General features: G+C 30.7%; 1 protein-coding gene across 1 annotated transcript in view; it reads right to left on the bottom strand.

Moving 5' to 3' along the window:
• Positions 1-20,516, bottom strand: part of LOC102677741 — a 43,142-nt gene that overhangs the window by 5,294 nt on the left and 17,332 nt on the right. Inside the window, exon 4 of the mRNA XM_031509255.1 lies at positions 7,947-8,180. Coding sequence (XP_031365115.1) covers positions 7,947-8,180 — 234 coding nt within the window. The remainder of the gene's footprint in view (positions 1-7,946; positions 8,181-20,516) is intronic.

Raw genomic sequence — 20,516 nt, 5'->3', positions numbered from 1 at the left:
CCTAAAGTGAAATTATAAAAAAAAAAAAAATATTCTAAAGAAATCATGCAAACAATACAATACAAACTATACGATTTCTTATGATTTTCGAGACTAGTCTACGATCGAGCACGGCTATCACGTGGCGTGGTCAGGAATGCGGTTGGAGCGCGGTTGTGTTTCGTTTGTACACATTCGCCCGAGAGGACCGTGTGGTGCCTTATAACGCAACCCGCTTCACCTTTCGTTCTCTCTTTCGCGGCTTCCCCCTTCTCTTTCTTTAGCCAGGCCTTGGATCGAGCGGTTTGACATTTCGCTGCCGCGTTTATTCGCTCGGCCGTCGACTGTGGCCCCTCTGTCCATGAGGTGTCGCGTAAACGAGACACGTGAACGTGGCTATACACTTGTTGTATCCTCGAATCATATCAATCGTTGATCTTGCAATGATGCTCGTACGATGTAAATATTTATTTCATTTATCATTTATTTCATTTATTTCATCGAGCAGAAGAAATAGGATTTAATGATACGAAAAAAGACATTTCTTTGATTCATATCACCAGTTCATTCCAGTATCTTGTAGATTGATTTTATAATCGTAATTTTATTCTATTTTATATTTTTATATCAGATTGGAAAATAGGATCTGACGAAATATAAGCAAATATTTTATATAAATTTATTTCATATTATTAACATATCTATCTGTATCTTTTAATAAAGAACAGGATATCCTGATGATATAGAAAAATATTTTATTTATGTAGATAGAAATAAACGAGCAGTGAGTCAATGCAACAGTTCTCGTTCGAACTACATTCAAACTAGTTGAATATAGTCATGACGTTTTCTTTTTTTTTGACGATGAAAAGCCGGTTGAATGATGGATCGATTCCAATATTTTGACGCATTTATTTTTATTAGATGTATCATGACACGTAAAATACGTAACAAGTATAGACCAACCTTTAGAATTCTTTCACATAACAACGTATAATTGGATGCATATCGAATGATCGATCGTATCATGAATATCGATCGTACATTCAGACCAGATTTCAAATGATATACATGATACATCGAAGGAAAATGCAAGCTGGTACACGGAGCGTATGCAATGTTGCACAATCTGGATTCAAGCCAAAATTCATTTGGCATACAAAGTAAAATAAAATTTAGCGATAGAATTGAGAGAATACAATTAAAGGATGTATTGTTATTAACAAAAGTAATTACGTGATACATTGGACCACATGCACAGCAACATACATGCTTGGAATTGATAATGTTGATTCAACAGATTCTAATGCACACGGTCCCATGATCGCGCCACTGAAAATACAAATGTGTAGAATTGCAAAGCGACACGTGAAATTGCGTTTCTTCTCAAGTTTTCTTGTATGGCGCCATGAGAAATTGGGCAATTGAATTGTTGGTGGAATGTTGACGATTTGATCGATATCAATGTTTTCATATCTTGAGTTTTGATTGATAGATTTTTGCTAAATTATTTTAGTATTGTGTGTCATACTTTTATTTCGTTAAAAGTCAATCTCAGTTTTTCCAAAAATACTCGAAATATTTTTAAATATTTTTACGAGATTTTCAATTTTAATGTTGTATGCTCTTCATTTTCTAATTTTTATTTTTAATTAATTTATTTATTTATTTGTTATTCTGGGTGAAAATATAATATTTTCTTGAGTTTTAAAACATTGACCATAAAATTGTTATTGATTATTTTTATAAAATTTTTATGGATTTCTCCTTTGATATATTCTTTATCGCGTGAAAGAAGAATAATTTAATTTAAGATCGTAAGAATAGAAAATTGTCATAGAAATATTAAATTTGATAGTTCATAGAAATAATAAGGAGAGGAAAGCGTAGAAAGGTGTAACAATTTTTATCGTATTATTTTAAGAATTGTTTCGAGCGAAAGCTGTTCGCATTAGAGGAGGCATTAAACCGCAGTTACGTTTAATAACTTCTTTCCATTTCTAACTACGCCACGGTGAAATGATACAAAATGTGAAATGAACAGCAAAATGTCATAACGCTGGAAAGGTGAGGGTCAACTTAGTTGTTATTAAGCGCGAGGTAATTCCATTTTATGATTCTTAAGTTGCATTCCATTTGCACTTTCACTTTCTTCGCTTTCTTTCTCCGCAAAATTATTAATAATGTTGACATTGTAAATAATAGAAAGCATTCGTTACACAAATATTATTAATATTATTATGAATCATTTTGAAACGATTATATGTACATGACAATATATACATACATAAATCTTACATACACATAAATAATATTACAAAATAGAGATATGTAAAATATGTTTAAATAATATTTAAATAAATTTGTTTAAGAGATATTTGAGAGATCAAATATTTGTTAAGAGATCTTTCTTTTATAAGTTTAATGTTAAGCATAAATTGCACATTTATATTATATAAGTGTTCGTTAACGATTAAGTTATAATATGGGAAAAGCTATATAATTCTCGTTAATAATGCGAAATAATAATGAGAAAAAAAATCGTGAGAAGATGCCCTTAAATAAACGAACAGTTTCACAAATAAGAAAAAACTTTGTAATATATTAATATCTCCTTATCTTTCTAAATCATTTTCATATTTAATTTATAAAACCGTTAACTTTCAGATGCACTTAATATCTTTCTCTTCTTTCTCCTTATGAATCATTCAACTTATTCAACTTATTCGACAATTTCAAGTCACTTTATTCAAGAATCTTCATTCAATTTCATCTTTAGAAATTTCATCGTTGAAAAGTTCAAAAAATATGTCGTACAAAAGAAAAGACGTACAAAGTAATTTAACTTTTCCTCATCTGTTGAAAAATCTCTATTCGACCAGTACTCTGCAATTCGTGTAATTGTATCGTATTTCTATTATAATGTTCCTCACGAAAATCCTATTTTTTTTTTTCGAATATCCTAAAATTATTCGTATTATAAATATTTTTAATTTTAATTTATATAATTATAATTTTAATTTAAAACGAACGAATAATATGTTCCCATTAATGTTATTTGTTTCTATTAACCAACATGATATGGAATGTGTCCTCATTTACTCTGTAATATTTCATTTGTCATGTATTTAAAATTCCAGCTGTGTAGTAACACTTCATACCGAATTAAAATTCCGTAATTTTATATTCGATAACAACATAAAAATAGATCTTAAATTACTGATGCATAACTAAGATAAGTTGTATATGTCAATAACAAATATAAATTTAAGAATAAATAGCTTTGTAAAAGATTTTTGCACTGTATTATAAATATTATAGGATTCGAAGAAAAAAGAGATTCCTTGCGATTTCTCATGAGATTTAAATCCGTGGATGGTGACCCCGGATGGTGGGGTTTACACGTCTTTCGCCAAGGCATCTTCTTCATTCCTCGACGTTTTTGCTTTTTCTTTTACCTGATATGGTTTCAATTTTATTGAACAGAAAAAAATTAATATGATAGCAGTATATAGATGGAGTTCAAATATACGTATAATTGTAAAATCAGTTAATTATTGGCTAATTATTTAATATCTATTTATAATAAATGATTATAATGATGTATTAATAATAAATGCATTGAATTATAGATTTTCCATCATTTGAAAAAATAAATCATATTCATATATTAATTTTTTTGATCTAATATAATATAATATGATTATAATATGATTTAATATGAAAATTTATTGCATCGTTAAAGAGGTTAATTAAATGCGTTCCATTACAAGATATTAATTGGAGCAAGGTAACGTATAAAATTTCGAATCCGATTACACAGTTTTCAATAATGGCCATGATATAACGTATAAGTTTCCTTGAAATTGCATAACTTTTCGGCAAAGATTGATATTCGTCCACGAGCAATCGAGAACGTTCGCAATTTCTTTGGAATTTCTCCAGCCTCTCTATGATGCAATTTATTAGCCGGCGTGTTGCGACGTAATTGCACTCGGCACCGATATCGAACGTGCGTCTAATTGCACGACATATAATTGCGCGTTTGTTTGTTTCGAGTGGCATTATACATTTCAAAGGTTTGCATAGCAATATCGATGCCTGAAATATATATATATTTTTTAAAGAATTTCAAAGAGAAGTAAGTTTTTCGAAGAAGGAAATTAATGCAATTATAAATCAAGATCAACGTTATCATAATTTCTGCTTTTATCCCTTAATCTTTGTTATTTGAATGCAAATGACAATGAACGAAAATTAATGTTATAATTTTTAGTGTCTATTTTTAGTATCGATTTGAATATATTTTTACAAATTTGCACGAACAGGTAGATGATATTTTGATATAAAATTTATTATATATACAATTGCTACATAATTAATTGCAATTTTATATAAATATTATATTTTTTATATATTTATAATATTCAGTTTAAGTTAATTACCGAAACGTATATGTGTGATTCAAAAATGTACTAAAATTTATATACGATCAGATATAATAATGATAATAAGATAACTGGAATAGATTAAAAAAAATATTTCTTAATAATTCTAGAACAATATAGTATAGTTTAAGATAATTAATCAGTAATTATATCTGGGCAAAGTTATTTTAAGCTGAATTTAAATTCAACTCAGTATGTGAATGTAAAAGTTCAATTTCTATATTTTTCCTAACATAATTTATTGTATTCCTGAGAAATATTTCAAATTCTAGTTTTAATTGATTAGTTGTAGAGTATATAATTACAAAAATATTCAAGAATACATTATTACAATAATGTAACACTTTTCAATCCTAATCACCTATATACAAAGATATGTAGCAAGAAAATAATAAAAATTATGCATAGTAATAAATTACTATCTTTTACTATCTGCACTTTTTATCTTATTCCTTCTTTATTTGACATCTTTCTATCAAATTTCTATCATAAGAAATAAAAAAATTTAACATTTTCCCATAGCATTTTTTAATTCACTTTTTTTCTTCAAAAGAATTTGTTTAATATTCTAAATTCTAAAAAATTCTAAAAAATTATCAAAATTAATATAAATTTTGTTCATATCCAAGTAAATCCTTCAGAAATATTTTAGAGAATTTTAATTTACTTTAAATTGTACTAAAAAATAACTATAATAATTCTTTCATTGAAAAATCGAGACAGAAAATAGTGAATGTGAAACTTTCTTCGCGCATTTGACTGGTAAAGCGAGTAAAAGTATCATCGCAAGCGTAATAGAAAAATAGCGTATATTTATAATAACCGGTAGTGGCGAACAAAAGCACTATCACGGCAGAAGAAAAATGACCAACGTGCAAAATCATCTGTTCCGCTAGAGGCAACACCGAAATTGAAAACCTATTCTTCGTCATATCCACTATATAACGTTATGCAACCTAGGAATTCTATTACGATTTTATTTCTGTCAAAAGTCAATATTGAATTGCGTACACTTGTAACTATACTATGTACGTTGGAATTGTAACTTTCTAAAAATATAACTTTAAAATTTTTAAGAATATTTCAAAAATAAATTTTTATTTTTATTTCTACTTTCTATTTCTGATAAAATTAAAAAAAATAACTCTCGTTCGTTCGATCGTCACTTTTTCAAATAAAAATGCACAATGCTTATATTAGACACTTTTTCACTTTCTAATGAATATATCATGTTTTCCCTCTCCCCACAATTTTCGCATCCTTTATATAACATTCAGTTCACACTTTCCCCCTATCTCATACGAATTTAATCCAATATTCTTTTCTTTGAAATCCCAAATGGTTACCACAGAATCTCTTGATCAATCGCGAAAATCATCGAACAGCATATCGAATCACAACTGTGGAACAAAATCTAAACGAGAAAAAAATAGCGATTGTGAAATCAAATTTGTAAATCGATACCACAGTAACTCAACTGTCCCCACCACAATAAGTAATCTCGAAACTTTTTGAAATTTTATGATCGATGAACAACCGATATAAAACCGTGTGCCGCGTGTACAAATGACTTTCTCGTGCTTGCATCGATTGCGCAATCCTGTATCGTCCACACAGATTTCCGGTTACAAACCCATTTGAAGTGCGCGAACTAGCGCTCGTCGGTCATCTTTGACATTTCGCGTTGATTTCTCCATAGCGTCTTCGCCGCTTTCACGAACCGCGAAGGAACATACATTCGTTGCATAATGTAATATCGGCCTTGCGAGAAATTCGCATGAGCACGAACGGGAAAAGTACGGAAAAAAAAAGATCGTGTGATGGCTATTGTAAACTCTGTAAATGAAGTATCACGAAAGTTTTTTCATTTTCTGATAAAACTCGTCGATCATGTTCCACTTGAAAAGTAACCGCAGAATCGAAGAAAAATTAGAACACTTCACGGGATTCCACAAACTTCGCAGTCCGTGGCTGTGACCCCCTCAAATCGGGGTTTCCATATCTTTTGCCACGGAGTTCCTTCGACTCCACGATGTTACACCAGATGTCTTTTTCCCTAGTATGAAACTCCGATCGATATCAAAGCTCATTTCTTGCTATTGATAAGTGTCTGCGATTATAGTTATTCGTAGAATGTTGAACGCGTTTGTTGCGGAAAGAAACGATTATGGATTCTCATAGGCGAGAAAATCGATAAAGAAAAGGCCTGTTTGTCGAGCACAGAAACGATCACTAATAGATGCATACGTTTCATTATTCAATATCGTTTTCGTTGATAACCGTGGAACGTGCATCTTATCGCAAACAGACCGCACACGTGCCGGCGAGAACCGATCTTTCGCGTTATACTCGTTCAAGTTTTATGCTAATAATTACACGGGTGTATATATTGCGCGTCTTAATGAGCAGCCTCGATAAGCATCAATAATTATCCACCACGATATTAACGGGAGTAACGAGCGAGTAGATTTAACCTTGGTAGTCTACCAGGGTATGTATGCATCCGGTTACAAACTATCCGCGTGTAATTTAGAAAAGTTAGACTTAGGTGGAAATTTTATGGAGTTTTCGTGATTTCGTGATTCTAATGGAGATGAACTTTATCCTAACTCAAGAATTTTCATTATCTTTCAAATATAATAATGTTTTAATAATTTTAGGTGATGGATGTTTATTTTAATATATTTGGGTATGATTGATAAGAATAATAATACGGATTATTCTTAGGAGGATTATATTTAACGTTTATATTGATTTCTCTTGAATTATATAATATTATAACCTTGCTTCAAATTTAAATTTATAGAACGTAATTTAGTCTATAATATATCATCATGTTTGTGTAACATCAGAGAAAAGCTATATCCGATACTTTTGACCTTATCTGCCACTTACAAGTGCTTTTGCAATACATCGATCATTCATGTTTCTGTAAAAGACGCTTGTAAAAAATTTATAAAAAATTTTGTAACATTATATTAATCTTTTATTATTTCAATTGAAATATAGCATTATAATCTAAATCGTTTAGGTGATATATAATAATATTTATGAAAAATTATAGAAATTAGATAATAAATTTTACAAAATGATTTCCTGCACATTTCTTTTATTAGTAAACTTGACTTTCAATATTTAACACCTACTTTATCGCCTACTTCTAATCTTACGCTTCCCTAATTTTTTTTTTTTCGTATTTCATTCCCTATTTCCCTTTACCTATAACCTTTATAAATAAAATATTTATACGTTATTTCGGTTATACCTGCAACAACTTCATTACGAAAATAATATTCTATTTCCTTAAATAATTCAGGCTAACATCTGCACTTCAAAGTTACACGAATTTTCCATAACTATTATTACATTATTCAAATAAAAATCTAAATTAAATAACACATCTCTTACGTTATTTTTACGTTTACGGAAATAAATGGATCTATAAAATAACTAAAAAATCAAATATCCACCGACATACGTTAAATTATAACTATAAATACACATTACAAATTTACTCACCCCGATATGTTGCCCATCGATGAAAAGCTGGGGCAACTGTATCACCGTGGAGCCCAAGCGATCTCTCAGCTCTGTTTGCAGCTCAGCGTCCCCAAACAAATCTAGCTCGTCGTATTTGACCATGTGCGTCCTCAGGATTTGCTTCACCTTCTTGCAATTGTAGAACGTTTTTCTCACGATACCAGAGGTCGTCGTGTACACTACCACTTTACCCAATTCCTTCTTTATGTACGCCTGCAACCAACCATGTAACGATCCCTATTAAAAATCGTGACAACGTGAAAATCTACTTAATTTCGTGTCGTCCTTTTGTATACACCCTGTTTTTACCTGGATGTACGTAACAATTCCGAAATTTTGTACGTGATTATTAAACAAATTTGTTTGCGCGGAGGAATGGAAACCTTTCGAGACTGATATCGAGTTACGGTAACACTCAGCCGCGTTTTGCTTCGCAACTTTCGGCTGAATCACCTCGTCTCAAGGTACGTATATACACAGCGAGAAAGTACGGGTTTCGATGGCTTCGTACAAAATATAGAAAACAAACAGGAAACTAAGATTGAAAAATAAATGTGAATGCGAATGTATTGTTGAAATTTTTATGTAAGAAACTGTTATAGAAATTTGAAGGATTGATTAAAACTATGAGATAGGATTTTAACTACGTTTCTTAAGTTAATTTTTATGTTTACCGGAGTTTCTCTTATATATATTTTAAACGAAAAAAGAGAATAAAATTTTTTTTTTTTATATAATAAAGAAATTTTTATTGTAAAAATTAGGAACGAATTCTGAAGATTTCTCTTTCTCTCTTTCTCTCTCTCTCTCTCTTTCTAAATCGAATAATATGGTGGATGAAAATACGAAGCGAAGACGTAAAAGTCACGGCAAAGTTTCTTAATGTTTTCTCTGTTGTAATTAGCCTTCGAGGAATAATATTGGTTGAAGAGTATTATAATCATTTGCCAGAAAATAATATTAAAGTGTTACTAACGAGTGAATTTAAAGTGCAGTAATTACATTCGTCTTACGTAAAAAGTCTTCACTTCTCACTAAAATTAAAAGATCCAAAATTCAACCTCGCTCCAGAGATCATTTAAAAAAGTATTATTAAATTAATCCTTGATCAAAATCTTCTTTATCACAGTAATTCTCCAATTCAAAAAAGGAGAAACATTAAAAACACATTAAATCATTTTGAATATTATAAAAATAATATATTCTTTATAACAACATATATTATTCACGATATAGATTCATACCAGAATGTTGCAATCAACATATATGACGATATCTGCGCATGTTTATGTCGAAGATGCATCGCTTTATTTGGCGCGCAATTCAAATTTATAATTGCGTTCGAATTCACGATCCATCGGAGAGAATCCGAGGTCCATCACGATTACGTAGGTCTGTTCTATCGTACAATTCATCCCATTAACCCCGTAAATGCTAACCATCCACGCGTTCCATTCCACAACCTTGCCGGGAATCGCGTATACCTACTTTATTTACATATGCCGCGTTCATAATGCACGGTGAAGGTAATGGATTCCACGTAGGCACGAAACGAAGAAACGTGGGTGTTACGAGATAATGACACTCGCCTCGATATGTGTGTGCACGAGGAAAGATTGGATTTAAATATGTTGAATATATACATACATATATATACGCACAAGTGTTATGTAAGTGTGAAAAGAAAGACTCGTTTTCTAACGAGCCGACAGGTGGACGATTTATGGGAAATCGTGGAACAATATCCGTTTTTTATTATACACAAATTTTATTATATATTTCGAATATCTTTATCGCGGCTCCTTTTAACCGTGTGTTTGTTATGGATGAAAAACTTGTTGATGAAAAACTTGTGTCAAATTTCTTCGATACTTTCACTGAATCAATACAAAATTGTTTTGGAAGTTTATAGGGAAATACAAAAATTTTTTTAAATATAATTTACTTTAATGAATTATTTGATTTATTGAGGTTTGTATTAAGAAAAGATTTTCTTCTTCAGTTCGTTTTTTTCTCTTCTTCTTCTTGTTCTTTTTTTCATGCCTGTTGAATTTTTCTTAACATCGAGGAAACGAGAATTAAATTTTAACCTCGATGAAAGAAAAGAGAAGTAACGGGATAAATCTTTAACCGAAACGAGAACGTGATCGGGATAAGGAATAACAAGGGTGTAGGAAGATTAATATTCTCTTAGTATATGTAAATATGATTTTATAACCAGGAATATTAACTTAAAGGTTATTCCCTCGTAAAGTAAGTATATTGATTTTCGTATAGTGATTTCAAACTTATCCAAAGAAAAAAATATCTTCTTTCTTATAAAAAAAAGGTTAGATTATATTATCATGGATATATATTAAAATTGAAATCAAAGTAACAGTAGTTCATAAATTGCAATAAAAATTAAGGACAGCGTATCGATAATTCAAAAACGTTTCGATGAATGAACACATGAATATCTATTTGTCAATGTCCACTTCTTGCAATCACAGGCATAAATTGTAACTGTACACGCAATTCCATTAATCACGAGTAAAAATTCACATTATTGGAATGCGTTTTTATATTTAAAGAATTTATTTTATTTATTTTACCGATTACTGAAGAAATAAAAATTATCGAAATCCTTTTTTCTTTTTTCTTTTTCCTTTTGAAATATTACTTAACTCTGATTTTTATAAAAAATTAATCAAATTTTTGTATAAAATGTTTATATCATTTTAATTTGCTGATGACGTAAAAGAAAGAAAGAAGACGTTTCGAGGAAAAACACGGAGATATCGTGATATCGTTAAATTACCTTTCACTAAGCAAAACAATATATAATAATTCAGCCAAAATGCAACGTGTGAAACGATTTTCTGCGTTCTTCGATTTTATTTTTAACCCCAATTATAACTATGTTTCTGTTGTAGTGGATGAAACATACTTTTATGATTTATATTCATAATAAATATAATACTTTATTGATTTATATAATAATTGTATTTATTATTAACTGCAATAATATAAAATGAATTTCAAATATCTTTCAGTATTTATATTATAAAAATCTTGATTTCTTTCATTAGTAATCAAATAATTCTTTTATTATACAGAAAAATGTTAAAATTCATTCATCCAATATTTTCAATATTTTATAATAACAATTTTTTGATTTAAATTTATTAAAATCGCAATTTCCTTACTAATGTATTGAATATTCAATTTGTTATTCAATATATTAGAAAAATAAATAATAAAAGTTCATGTCTTATCATGTTACACATTTCCTCAAATGAGTATACGATGAAAAGTTTATCAAATTGCCACAAATTACTTTATTACCTATTTCCTGTTCTTTTCTACTTCAATTTTCTCTGAATTATTCGCCAATTGATTCACTTCTCTAACAAGCAATTGCAACATAGTACCGATTCACTGTGCCATAATTCTTAATAGTTACCATCATATTCCATTGCAATTTAATTCAATCCAAAAACACGTATATATGGCGTTATATGTAGATATTTTGAATATCGAAAATAGCAAATTTAGCAGGATCGTATATCATTTGAAGTCGAGGGTCGTGAAATTCGAATATTCGTTGCAAAAGAATGAGCATAGATCATTAAATTACGAATTATTCAAAGAATTTTATTTACGTGTGGAAAAAAATGATGGTCATTTTAAAAACTGAAAATAAATAAACTTAATGCTAAAATAATGGTAATAAATTCATAAAATGCAATATACACAATGCTGAAATTATTGCAACAAAAAGGAAACTTGGAATAAACTAAGCGAATCGGATTATAATGATATGGAATTATTACGACATGATTTGTGTAGCTTTGTAATAATTGTTTATACGTTTTTTTATATTCCATTTTATTAATACCAAAGATATCCTTTTATTTCAAATTTTTTTCTAAATCATCGTTATTATACTATTTTTACAAAAAGATTTCTTATTCACAGATTCATTTATTTATAAAATAGATAAATTGAAATTTGTCTTTTTCAAAATCTTCAATCTCATTAATATTTAATCAATCATCGTTTATCATTTTTCGCTGTCAGCTTTCTCGTTTTTTCATCATCGATTTTCGTTTGATTGAACATAAATATCTATCGAAAATAAATATATTATCATTATCCGTTTATTAATTATTTTCTATATCTTTATCTATTTTTTTCTTTCATTTATGCTATATATTTTTTCCGCCACTCGATTACACACCATGTTACAATTGTCATCGCATTGTTTCATCTCCAATCGAACAATAAAAACCAATAAAATGATAAGATACAAAGACCTTGTTATCGATGAAAAATGATAATATAAAAGAAAGATCAAATATCGATCATATATATATATTATACGTAATAAACCCAAATCCTATTAAGTTATACTGTTTAATTAGCAAACGTGTAAACAAAGAAGTTGGTCTCGCAACTTTCTGTTGTTGTTGAGAAATAAGAAAATAATTCAATCGGAATTCTCGCGCCCGTGTGTGTATTATCAATGCCTATACAAGCAAATCGATCACGCCCGTGTGAATATTATGGATCCTCGCGTGGCCACTTTCAACGGGATCGCTAATGAACACGCATTACGCATTCGTTTCTCGGTGTAAAACCGGATCCCTCGTTCCAGGTGTACGATCAAAGCGATAAAAGGAAACTATAATTGCATAGGAATGCTAGGTGTAGGATTCTGCCATCGAGTTTTCTCTCTCTCTTTTTCTCTCTCTCTCTCTTTCTCTCTCTCTCTCTTTTTTTTCTAAGATCTCGTAGCTAGGACGATCACTATTACGCCACACAAATCGCGCGAGCCTCTCTAATTATATGATTTTAACACCGATGAATCGTTAGAACGTGTTAAACAAATAACATTTGCATATATTTCTGAAACTGGCGATGATCAAGCTTGGATGTAAGCCAGGCTAACGAGATTTATTATTTGGGTTTGGTTTGGGTGAAGGATGGAAGAATGATTTTCGAAGGGAATTTAGAGAGATTATTTTCATTGAGAAGAATATTTTTGTAGTTTAATAAAGAATTGGTTAGATGATTTATAATTATAGGGAGAATAATTGGATTTTGAAAGGTCGTCGTTTGTATGTAGAAATATTAATTCCGTGTTGATATCTATTACGATACAGTCAAATTTTTCTCAGTTATAGAGATTATTATTATTATTATTGCCTATCTTTCGGAATTTTCTTCAAAGTGTTTTATCTTGTAATTTCTGAATTCTTAGAGAGAGAGAGAGGAGCGTGTCATATATTTTGATTCTTAATGGAAATTTCTTCTATATGTATGTATGCAAGTTGCCGTGAACCTCGCGCAATATCGAGATATTGAACGCAATTTCGACGAAGGTTGCAGCAATAATATCTATAAAAATCATAATGCAACGACAGATGAATCGCTAGATCGTTAAAAAACAAGTGGAGGTCGCGTGGAGCAGAATAACCTATTAATCGGAAAAAAGAAATTAAATATTTCTGTATGATGACATCTGAAGATTAATTTATTATTTGTTACATAAAATTGCTTTTATTAAGGATAGATTAAAGAATGATAGGAACGTAATAAGAAAGCGATATAAAAATTAATATTGAGCAATAATGAGTAATCTTCAATGGTTTTTTTTTTTTTTTTACTTCAAAGTTCTCGATCATTTGAAAATTCTCTGTAAGATAGAAGTATTAAATAAAAAAATCAAAAATATTGAATTCAATTTTAGCGTAATTATAAGAAAATATCAAACATCGGATATTTTAAATAAAAGTGACCTAATTAACCAAACGTCACAGAATATTTCAAGAACAAGCTTTATCTTCGATCGAACGGTAAATACACACAGTGGTAATTGCACTACACAGCGTGAATATTTTTACCCCCAAAGCAAACAAAAATCACGAGAACCATACGATTACACAGTTCGCTCTGTTCGTCGCCCTGTTTGTCTTTTTAATTACATTAAAACATAGCGTTGCGTAAATGAAATAATAACAATGGAAGAAAAACAGTTGTGAAAAAAAAAGAAAGAAGCTTTGCAAAACGCGACGAATAAAAGGATAAGGTCTTTATTGTATTTATCGCCGAATCGTTTATCGAATTTTGAAATTCCCGCGCATCGCGAAGAAAACCGAAATTCCCGTCGAAATATCTTGAATGTAGAATTACGAAAGACATAGCAGTAGAATTCCAATCGTGGCCAACCTTCGAGGCAACCTCTCCATTCTCGTATTATTAATGTCGATGAACTGCACTCGCAGGAATGCGTGAAAACCTCTGCAAGGATATCTACTTCTGTTCCATCGTCCTTCGTCCTTTTCGCGATCGATTCGTGGCCACGACACTCGGCCAAAGAGCCAGTAATTCCACAGGAATTACTTCTGAGTAATTCCTCGAACAGAAAACTTGAATATTTTTTTCTCCCCCTCTTGTATAATAAACGTTTAAACGAAAGTCAAGGTCCATCTTGTATAGAAAAAAGAAAAAAGAAAAAAGAAAAAAATTAAAAAAAAGAAAAAGAAAAAACTTCGAACATGAGTCTGCAATTACGAAATTTGTATGCAATGAAGTATTGACGTATTTTTTGTTGCAAACTCGTTGAACGACATTGGCATGATACGTATGATCGAATACATTAATTTTTTAACGTCTCCTTTAGAGTTTTTTTTTCCTTTTGCGCGATTCACGATGAAATCATGAAAGAACTCGTCTCGAGGTTGATCGATAAGTTGAACACGAGCTGAGTAATTCGATCATTCTTTCCCCGTCTTTTTTCCCTCCCTCCGTGTCTCGAGAAGTGTGTACGCGATCCTTGAATACTTTGCTGGAATCGTTTCTTCTTTTTTTTTTTTTTTTTTTTTTTTTTTACGTATGAGAGTAACACATATGTATTTTCAATCTTTTGTAATTGGATTCTTCTTAATTATAGAGTCTTGTTGCATCTTGAGAAACAGGAACTAATAATTGTTGCAAACAGACTTGGGTTAGTTGGCAGTATAATGATATGAGGTAATAAACAGAAAAATAAGATTTGAAAGGTATAAGTGCATAATACAACGCGTATATAGCGATAGAGGTAAACTGTCTATTTGTATTGTCTTTTATCTGAATGGAAATCTTTTCTATACTCGTATAGTCCTGCTCAAAAGTGAATCGTCAAAATGAAAAATCCTTGGTGTGGCATTATATCATTTGATAATTTTAACACTATATAATTAATATATAAATTTAACGCACTTAAAACATCATCTAACTATTTGGATTCGATATTGGATTCTAATTTTAAAATTAGTCTTTTCCAATATAACGTGTACATCCAATAGAAGAGCAATATTATATTTTGAGAAATAATTTTGCGTTCATTTATCACAGATACAAATCAAAAGAAGGAAAAAGAAAAAAGAAAAAAGGAAATTTAAAAAAGGATTTTAAAAATTTTAAAAATAATATATATATATAATATAAACTTGTACAGAACTTTCTAATCCATTGGTAGAAAAATAAAATAAAATACGCGTGTATATTTCACTCTTGATTTCGAGTGTACTCGAAACGTGTACAAAGAATTAAACGGACAAGAATCAATCGCATCTTTAACTTCGTCGCAATAAATCGAGGAAAGCGATAAAAACAACCGCATCTCTGACTTTATGCCTTGGTGAGAATCAAACAGGGGATCGGACAAAGCGTATTTCTTACCACGGAACAAAGATCATCGTAGGATCGTCGATTAATTATGCGGCAGGATTGCCGACTCGGACAAATGACATCAGCGACGATTTCTCCACGAGTATTGGATATACTTAAACTCGTATTCGCGAGATCGAGTGGCGACTGGAATTTTCTGCGAAGGCAAAACGATCACCAAGACGATCCGCGACGATGTCTTTTGACTCGCGTTGAACGTTTAATCGATCGAAGATTGGATTATCGATCGTGCAATTTTACGCGTTTATATATTTTGAAAAAGAAAACGAAATAAATTTCACGAGTGGTAACAAAATTGCATTGCATTGCAGATGTTCTCTCTCGTTTTGATTATGCTGATAAATCGTTCGTTCCATTTTAATTAGAAATCGAATTTAATTTATATATTTGTTCGTTCCACGTGAAATTAACACGATTATTTTCATTTTATATATAATTTAAAACAAATAGTTATGAATATATTTTAAATTCGTGTCGCATGAAACAATAAATTTTAATTTTCTTTCTAGTTTCTTTATTAATTCGATTCGAGCAATGCATAGAGTATCACAGCAACAATTGGAATTTTATAGGCCGATAATTCGAGAGAAATTTTGTTTTGAACAAAATTTAATCGGTTACAAATAATAATATTAAAAAAATTTCTTAAAAAACATTACTCGATGATTGTAATAATAATGAATTATCGTTCGAAATTATTTTGTTGGGTCTATTATATTATAATTTCGACCAACTATTTCGAGAAACATTTCGATACACAGAACGCATACAGAAACTACCAGTTCTCTATGTTTCGCGTTTCTTTTTTTCCACCTGACAGAACCATGCGACACAGTTCGTTCGGCGGAAATGCACATCAGGACTTCGTAATTTAATACGGAGCAGCGAGCGTGTGCATAGTGTTCTGAGAACACTGTCATTTCTCTAATAACAGTTTAGCGTTTGTTCCTCTACTTTCGCCTGGAAGCAACGCGAAAAAAAAAAATTGGCGAAAGAACTGCGTCGCTGGAAAAATAAGCATCCACGAGACACGGAGGAATTGGGCTAGGTTAAATAATTCATTTCGAAAAATGTTTCATGAAGAGATCGCCGACAAATTGACAACGTGGAATTTTTTATTTTTTTTTGCTTATTATATTATAAGAACTAATTTTGTTTTATTGAAAATTCTGAAACAGGAATAATATTTTTTGAAAATGAAAATTTAACACTTTGAAAAATGATTTATCACTAATTAAAAATATGGATATCGAAAGATCATACATGATAAAAATTTCTATTCTAAATTTTAGTTTTGAAGATATGGAACGATGATAAAGTGACGAACCAAGAGTTAGGAAAAAATGAAAATTTTAGTCAAATAATTTTATTTTTTAATGTTCGAATTCTAAATTTAACACGAGTAACTATTTTTATATATTTAAATCGATCCTCTCCTAAAGCAAGCAATAAACGACAATAAATTCATGTTTAAAATCAACAAGAAAAATAACGAATTTTCCTCATTCGATCCTCAGTAAATTGACATTTCCTCTGCCCTGAATATTTGACAACGTTTATAAATACATTTCAATTAACCATCCTATTGATCGACAAGTATCGATAAGTTGTCACTCTCGTGTATCGAGCTAAATTTAACTAACACGGTTACAATGAATTCCTTCGATTGATATCATCTTAAGATAATTAACCTAAATACGTTTCACGCTTTGACAGATACTCGTCTCATCGCGGATGAATGTAATTCTCGTACACGCGTGAGATCGCAACGTGAAAGAGAATTGGACATGGATGGTCGAAAGGAGGGTTTTGAACAGTGGGTCTCACCATTTCGCAGGTTTAATTTCTTAGCACCGTGACGCACAGGGTTAGGTGTTGTTCGCTCGGCGAAGATCAGAAGTTTTTTTCACGTTCCCCGGGGAAAGGACTCGTTCCCATCTTTCCCTTGTGACTTTCAGAAAGTTGTCAGACGCCGCGATACAGTGCATTCCTTTACGATTCACAGAGTGTCGTTATATCTCTATTAGTGGACGAGGAATTTTGCATCTCTCGCGTGACCGAAGACATCATCACGCCGACTAAGATGGTGTTGATGAAAAAAAGAAAAAGAAACAAACGAACGAACTGGAATGTGTTGGTAGATTGTGAAGTTGGATCATCTGTTTTCGCACCTACGTTTCTTTTCTATCTGTGGCAAACAAGAATCTATTTTTTTCTCCTTTCTTTCATCCTTTTTTGGAAAAGGAAAAGGATAGAAAATACATAAAGAGAGTTTTCTGCTTTGAAAAAAATTATTTCAAACACGTGATGATGATTATTTTTTGGAATATTTAATATTTGTGACAATGAATATATCGATTGCATATATATAGGAGTTAAGAAAATGGAAATTATTTTAAGAAGTGAAAAAGAAATTTTAAGATATTTCTTCGTATATTTTTATGTTCTTGCGTTTCAATAGCTCGAGCTAGCTATATTTTACATTTATAAATATTTTTATACCAGTTGACTTAAAATAATGTGAAATTAAAACAGTTCCATTTTTTATATCAATCGAGACTTGCATTATGATACGTACACAATACTCCACGTGTCTCTATCTAAGAATAATATTGCGATTAAAGCAGGTACATAAGCTACTAAATTATACATACAAAAAAGAAAATTAATATCACTTTCATATTAGAAAGCTCTCATAAAATGTACTCGTTACAGAAGAAAAAATTTATTTTCACATCCGAAGAAATTTCACGATATACTTTCGACCATTTCTCCGCATTTTGAAATCTATCAGAGAGAAAAAAAAGAAAAACACGTTTCGAATAATTTTTGGAATAGCATCGATCGAAATTCGCTAGTGTCCCTCGATTAACGATTCCACGATGGCCACGACACGATACCTATTTCACTTACAACGAATTAATATACATGAAGCCGATCTTTCCGAGTCGTTTCGCTTAACGAACCCTGCCTCGTTTTGATGAATTTCCAACGACAGGCTTTCACTGCTCATTATTCTCGGCGTAGATGGCCACGCCGTGCTAATTCCCGAATCGGTCAAAAGCATCGATTTCTCGCAACCGCGAGTCCCGATGCCCGGTCTCGTATAAGGAGTTCATTGAACCGAGGATTCGCGTAAGCAAAGGTTAACGAACCGAGATAATTAAAAACATTTGATTCTTCTGCTCGAAATAATTGAAGAATCAGCGAAATATGAATTCTTCGCTTGCAGCTATTCGTATAATGTTCTGGAAAATGTTCGTGCGTGATACGCATCGAGCGTATTTATTCCATTGTGGAGTCGAAATGTAAGAAGGAACGTGAAAATAAAAAGAAATGATATTACGAAAGATTTCTTGAATCGGTTATTCTTTTTTTTCTATGAATGTATATTGAAAAAAATTGATCGATATAATATTTGGACAATTATGAAAATTGGTGAGAGAAAAGAAAATGAATTTGTATATTTGGATTTAATTTTAATAATTAAAAGAAGAGAAAGAGAAAGAGACAGAGAGAGAGAGAGAGACAGAGAGAAAGATCGTAATAAAAATTCGATGCGTAGTAGTAAAAGTTTTTTAAAAGTTTTTTTAGAACATCGGATAATCTTTTTAACCTAAAAATTCGCTTTTGAAATCTAACTTGCAATTCTTTGAATAAACTATTAATTAATACTATAAATAAAAGATTTAAAGCGAAATAAGGGAAAGTCGTACAACCTCGTCGTCATTAGAAAAAAAAATCACACAAATCAAACGATAACGAAGAAATTGAATAAAATTTCTCTTTCGTTGAATAATTCTTTGAAAATAATACAATGTACTTAATGCTTCGAGAGTAATCGAATAACCTTTGCGTTCCATGATTTTAATCACAATTTATTATATTTTAACAATCGAAAATTCTTGAAGAGAGAGAAAAAAGAAGAAAGAAAAAAAGAAAGAAAGAAAACAAGCAGTTTCATTCTATTTAACCTTTAACCTTAATCATCGATCGAATCCTCGATCGAACGCAGATTTTATTCGCATTATTTCGAAACTTTGTTCAAGGATTCTCATGAGCGTCGTTTAATTGGATGCGCGGATACTTTGGAATGCCGAATTCCGAGAAGAAAGTACGCTTTCGTGGACGCGGTTAATTATCCATGCTCGATCGACAACGGTGAACAACATGCCGCAGAAATGTCAACGACGCCGCGAATGGAAAGTGCCAATAGAGTCTATTGTCAACGCAACACACAACGCCACCGATATTTTCTTTCTCACGAGTCAACCAAACTCTTCTTCCATGCAAATGTTAGCAAATATTGGGTCGTTGCGAGTAAAACAATGGAATTCTTAATAAATCTCTCCGTTAAACCAAACATGTCCAAACTTTTCTTAATAATAAAATCATATATAAGAATCAAATTCATCATTCATGAATTATTCTCCGTTTTTGCAAATGTTTTTATCAAGATTAATATATTATCTTTGCTCTTGGATAAAAATATATAATTATACACATATATCCATTATTTTCTATTTCAACATTTTATAATTTAAATGTATCGCATTTTTCAGATAAATATATAAATAGCGTTGAAAAAAAATCATATCAATTAAAGTATTTACAATATTGATGATTCTTTTTTAAGTTTTAATATTCGTTTCAAAAAAAAAACGGTCGACAAGTGTTTTTATTTAACCGTGTGATTTATATTTTCACGTTCGATGTATTTTTAACAATTGATCGTATGATTTATTCCTCGGTGTTTGATTTTTGTACATATCTCGTTACAACACCATTGCATCAACAATTGCCAACGCAAAATATCGAAAAATATCAGATTCT

Source organism: Apis dorsata, unplaced genomic scaffold (assembly GCF_000469605.1).
Source record: "Apis dorsata unplaced genomic scaffold, Apis dorsata 1.3 scaffold_133, whole genome shotgun sequence".
Taxonomy (NCBI): domain Eukaryota; kingdom Metazoa; phylum Arthropoda; class Insecta; order Hymenoptera; family Apidae; genus Apis; species Apis dorsata.
This window is presented reverse-complemented; position numbering and strand designations above follow the sequence as displayed.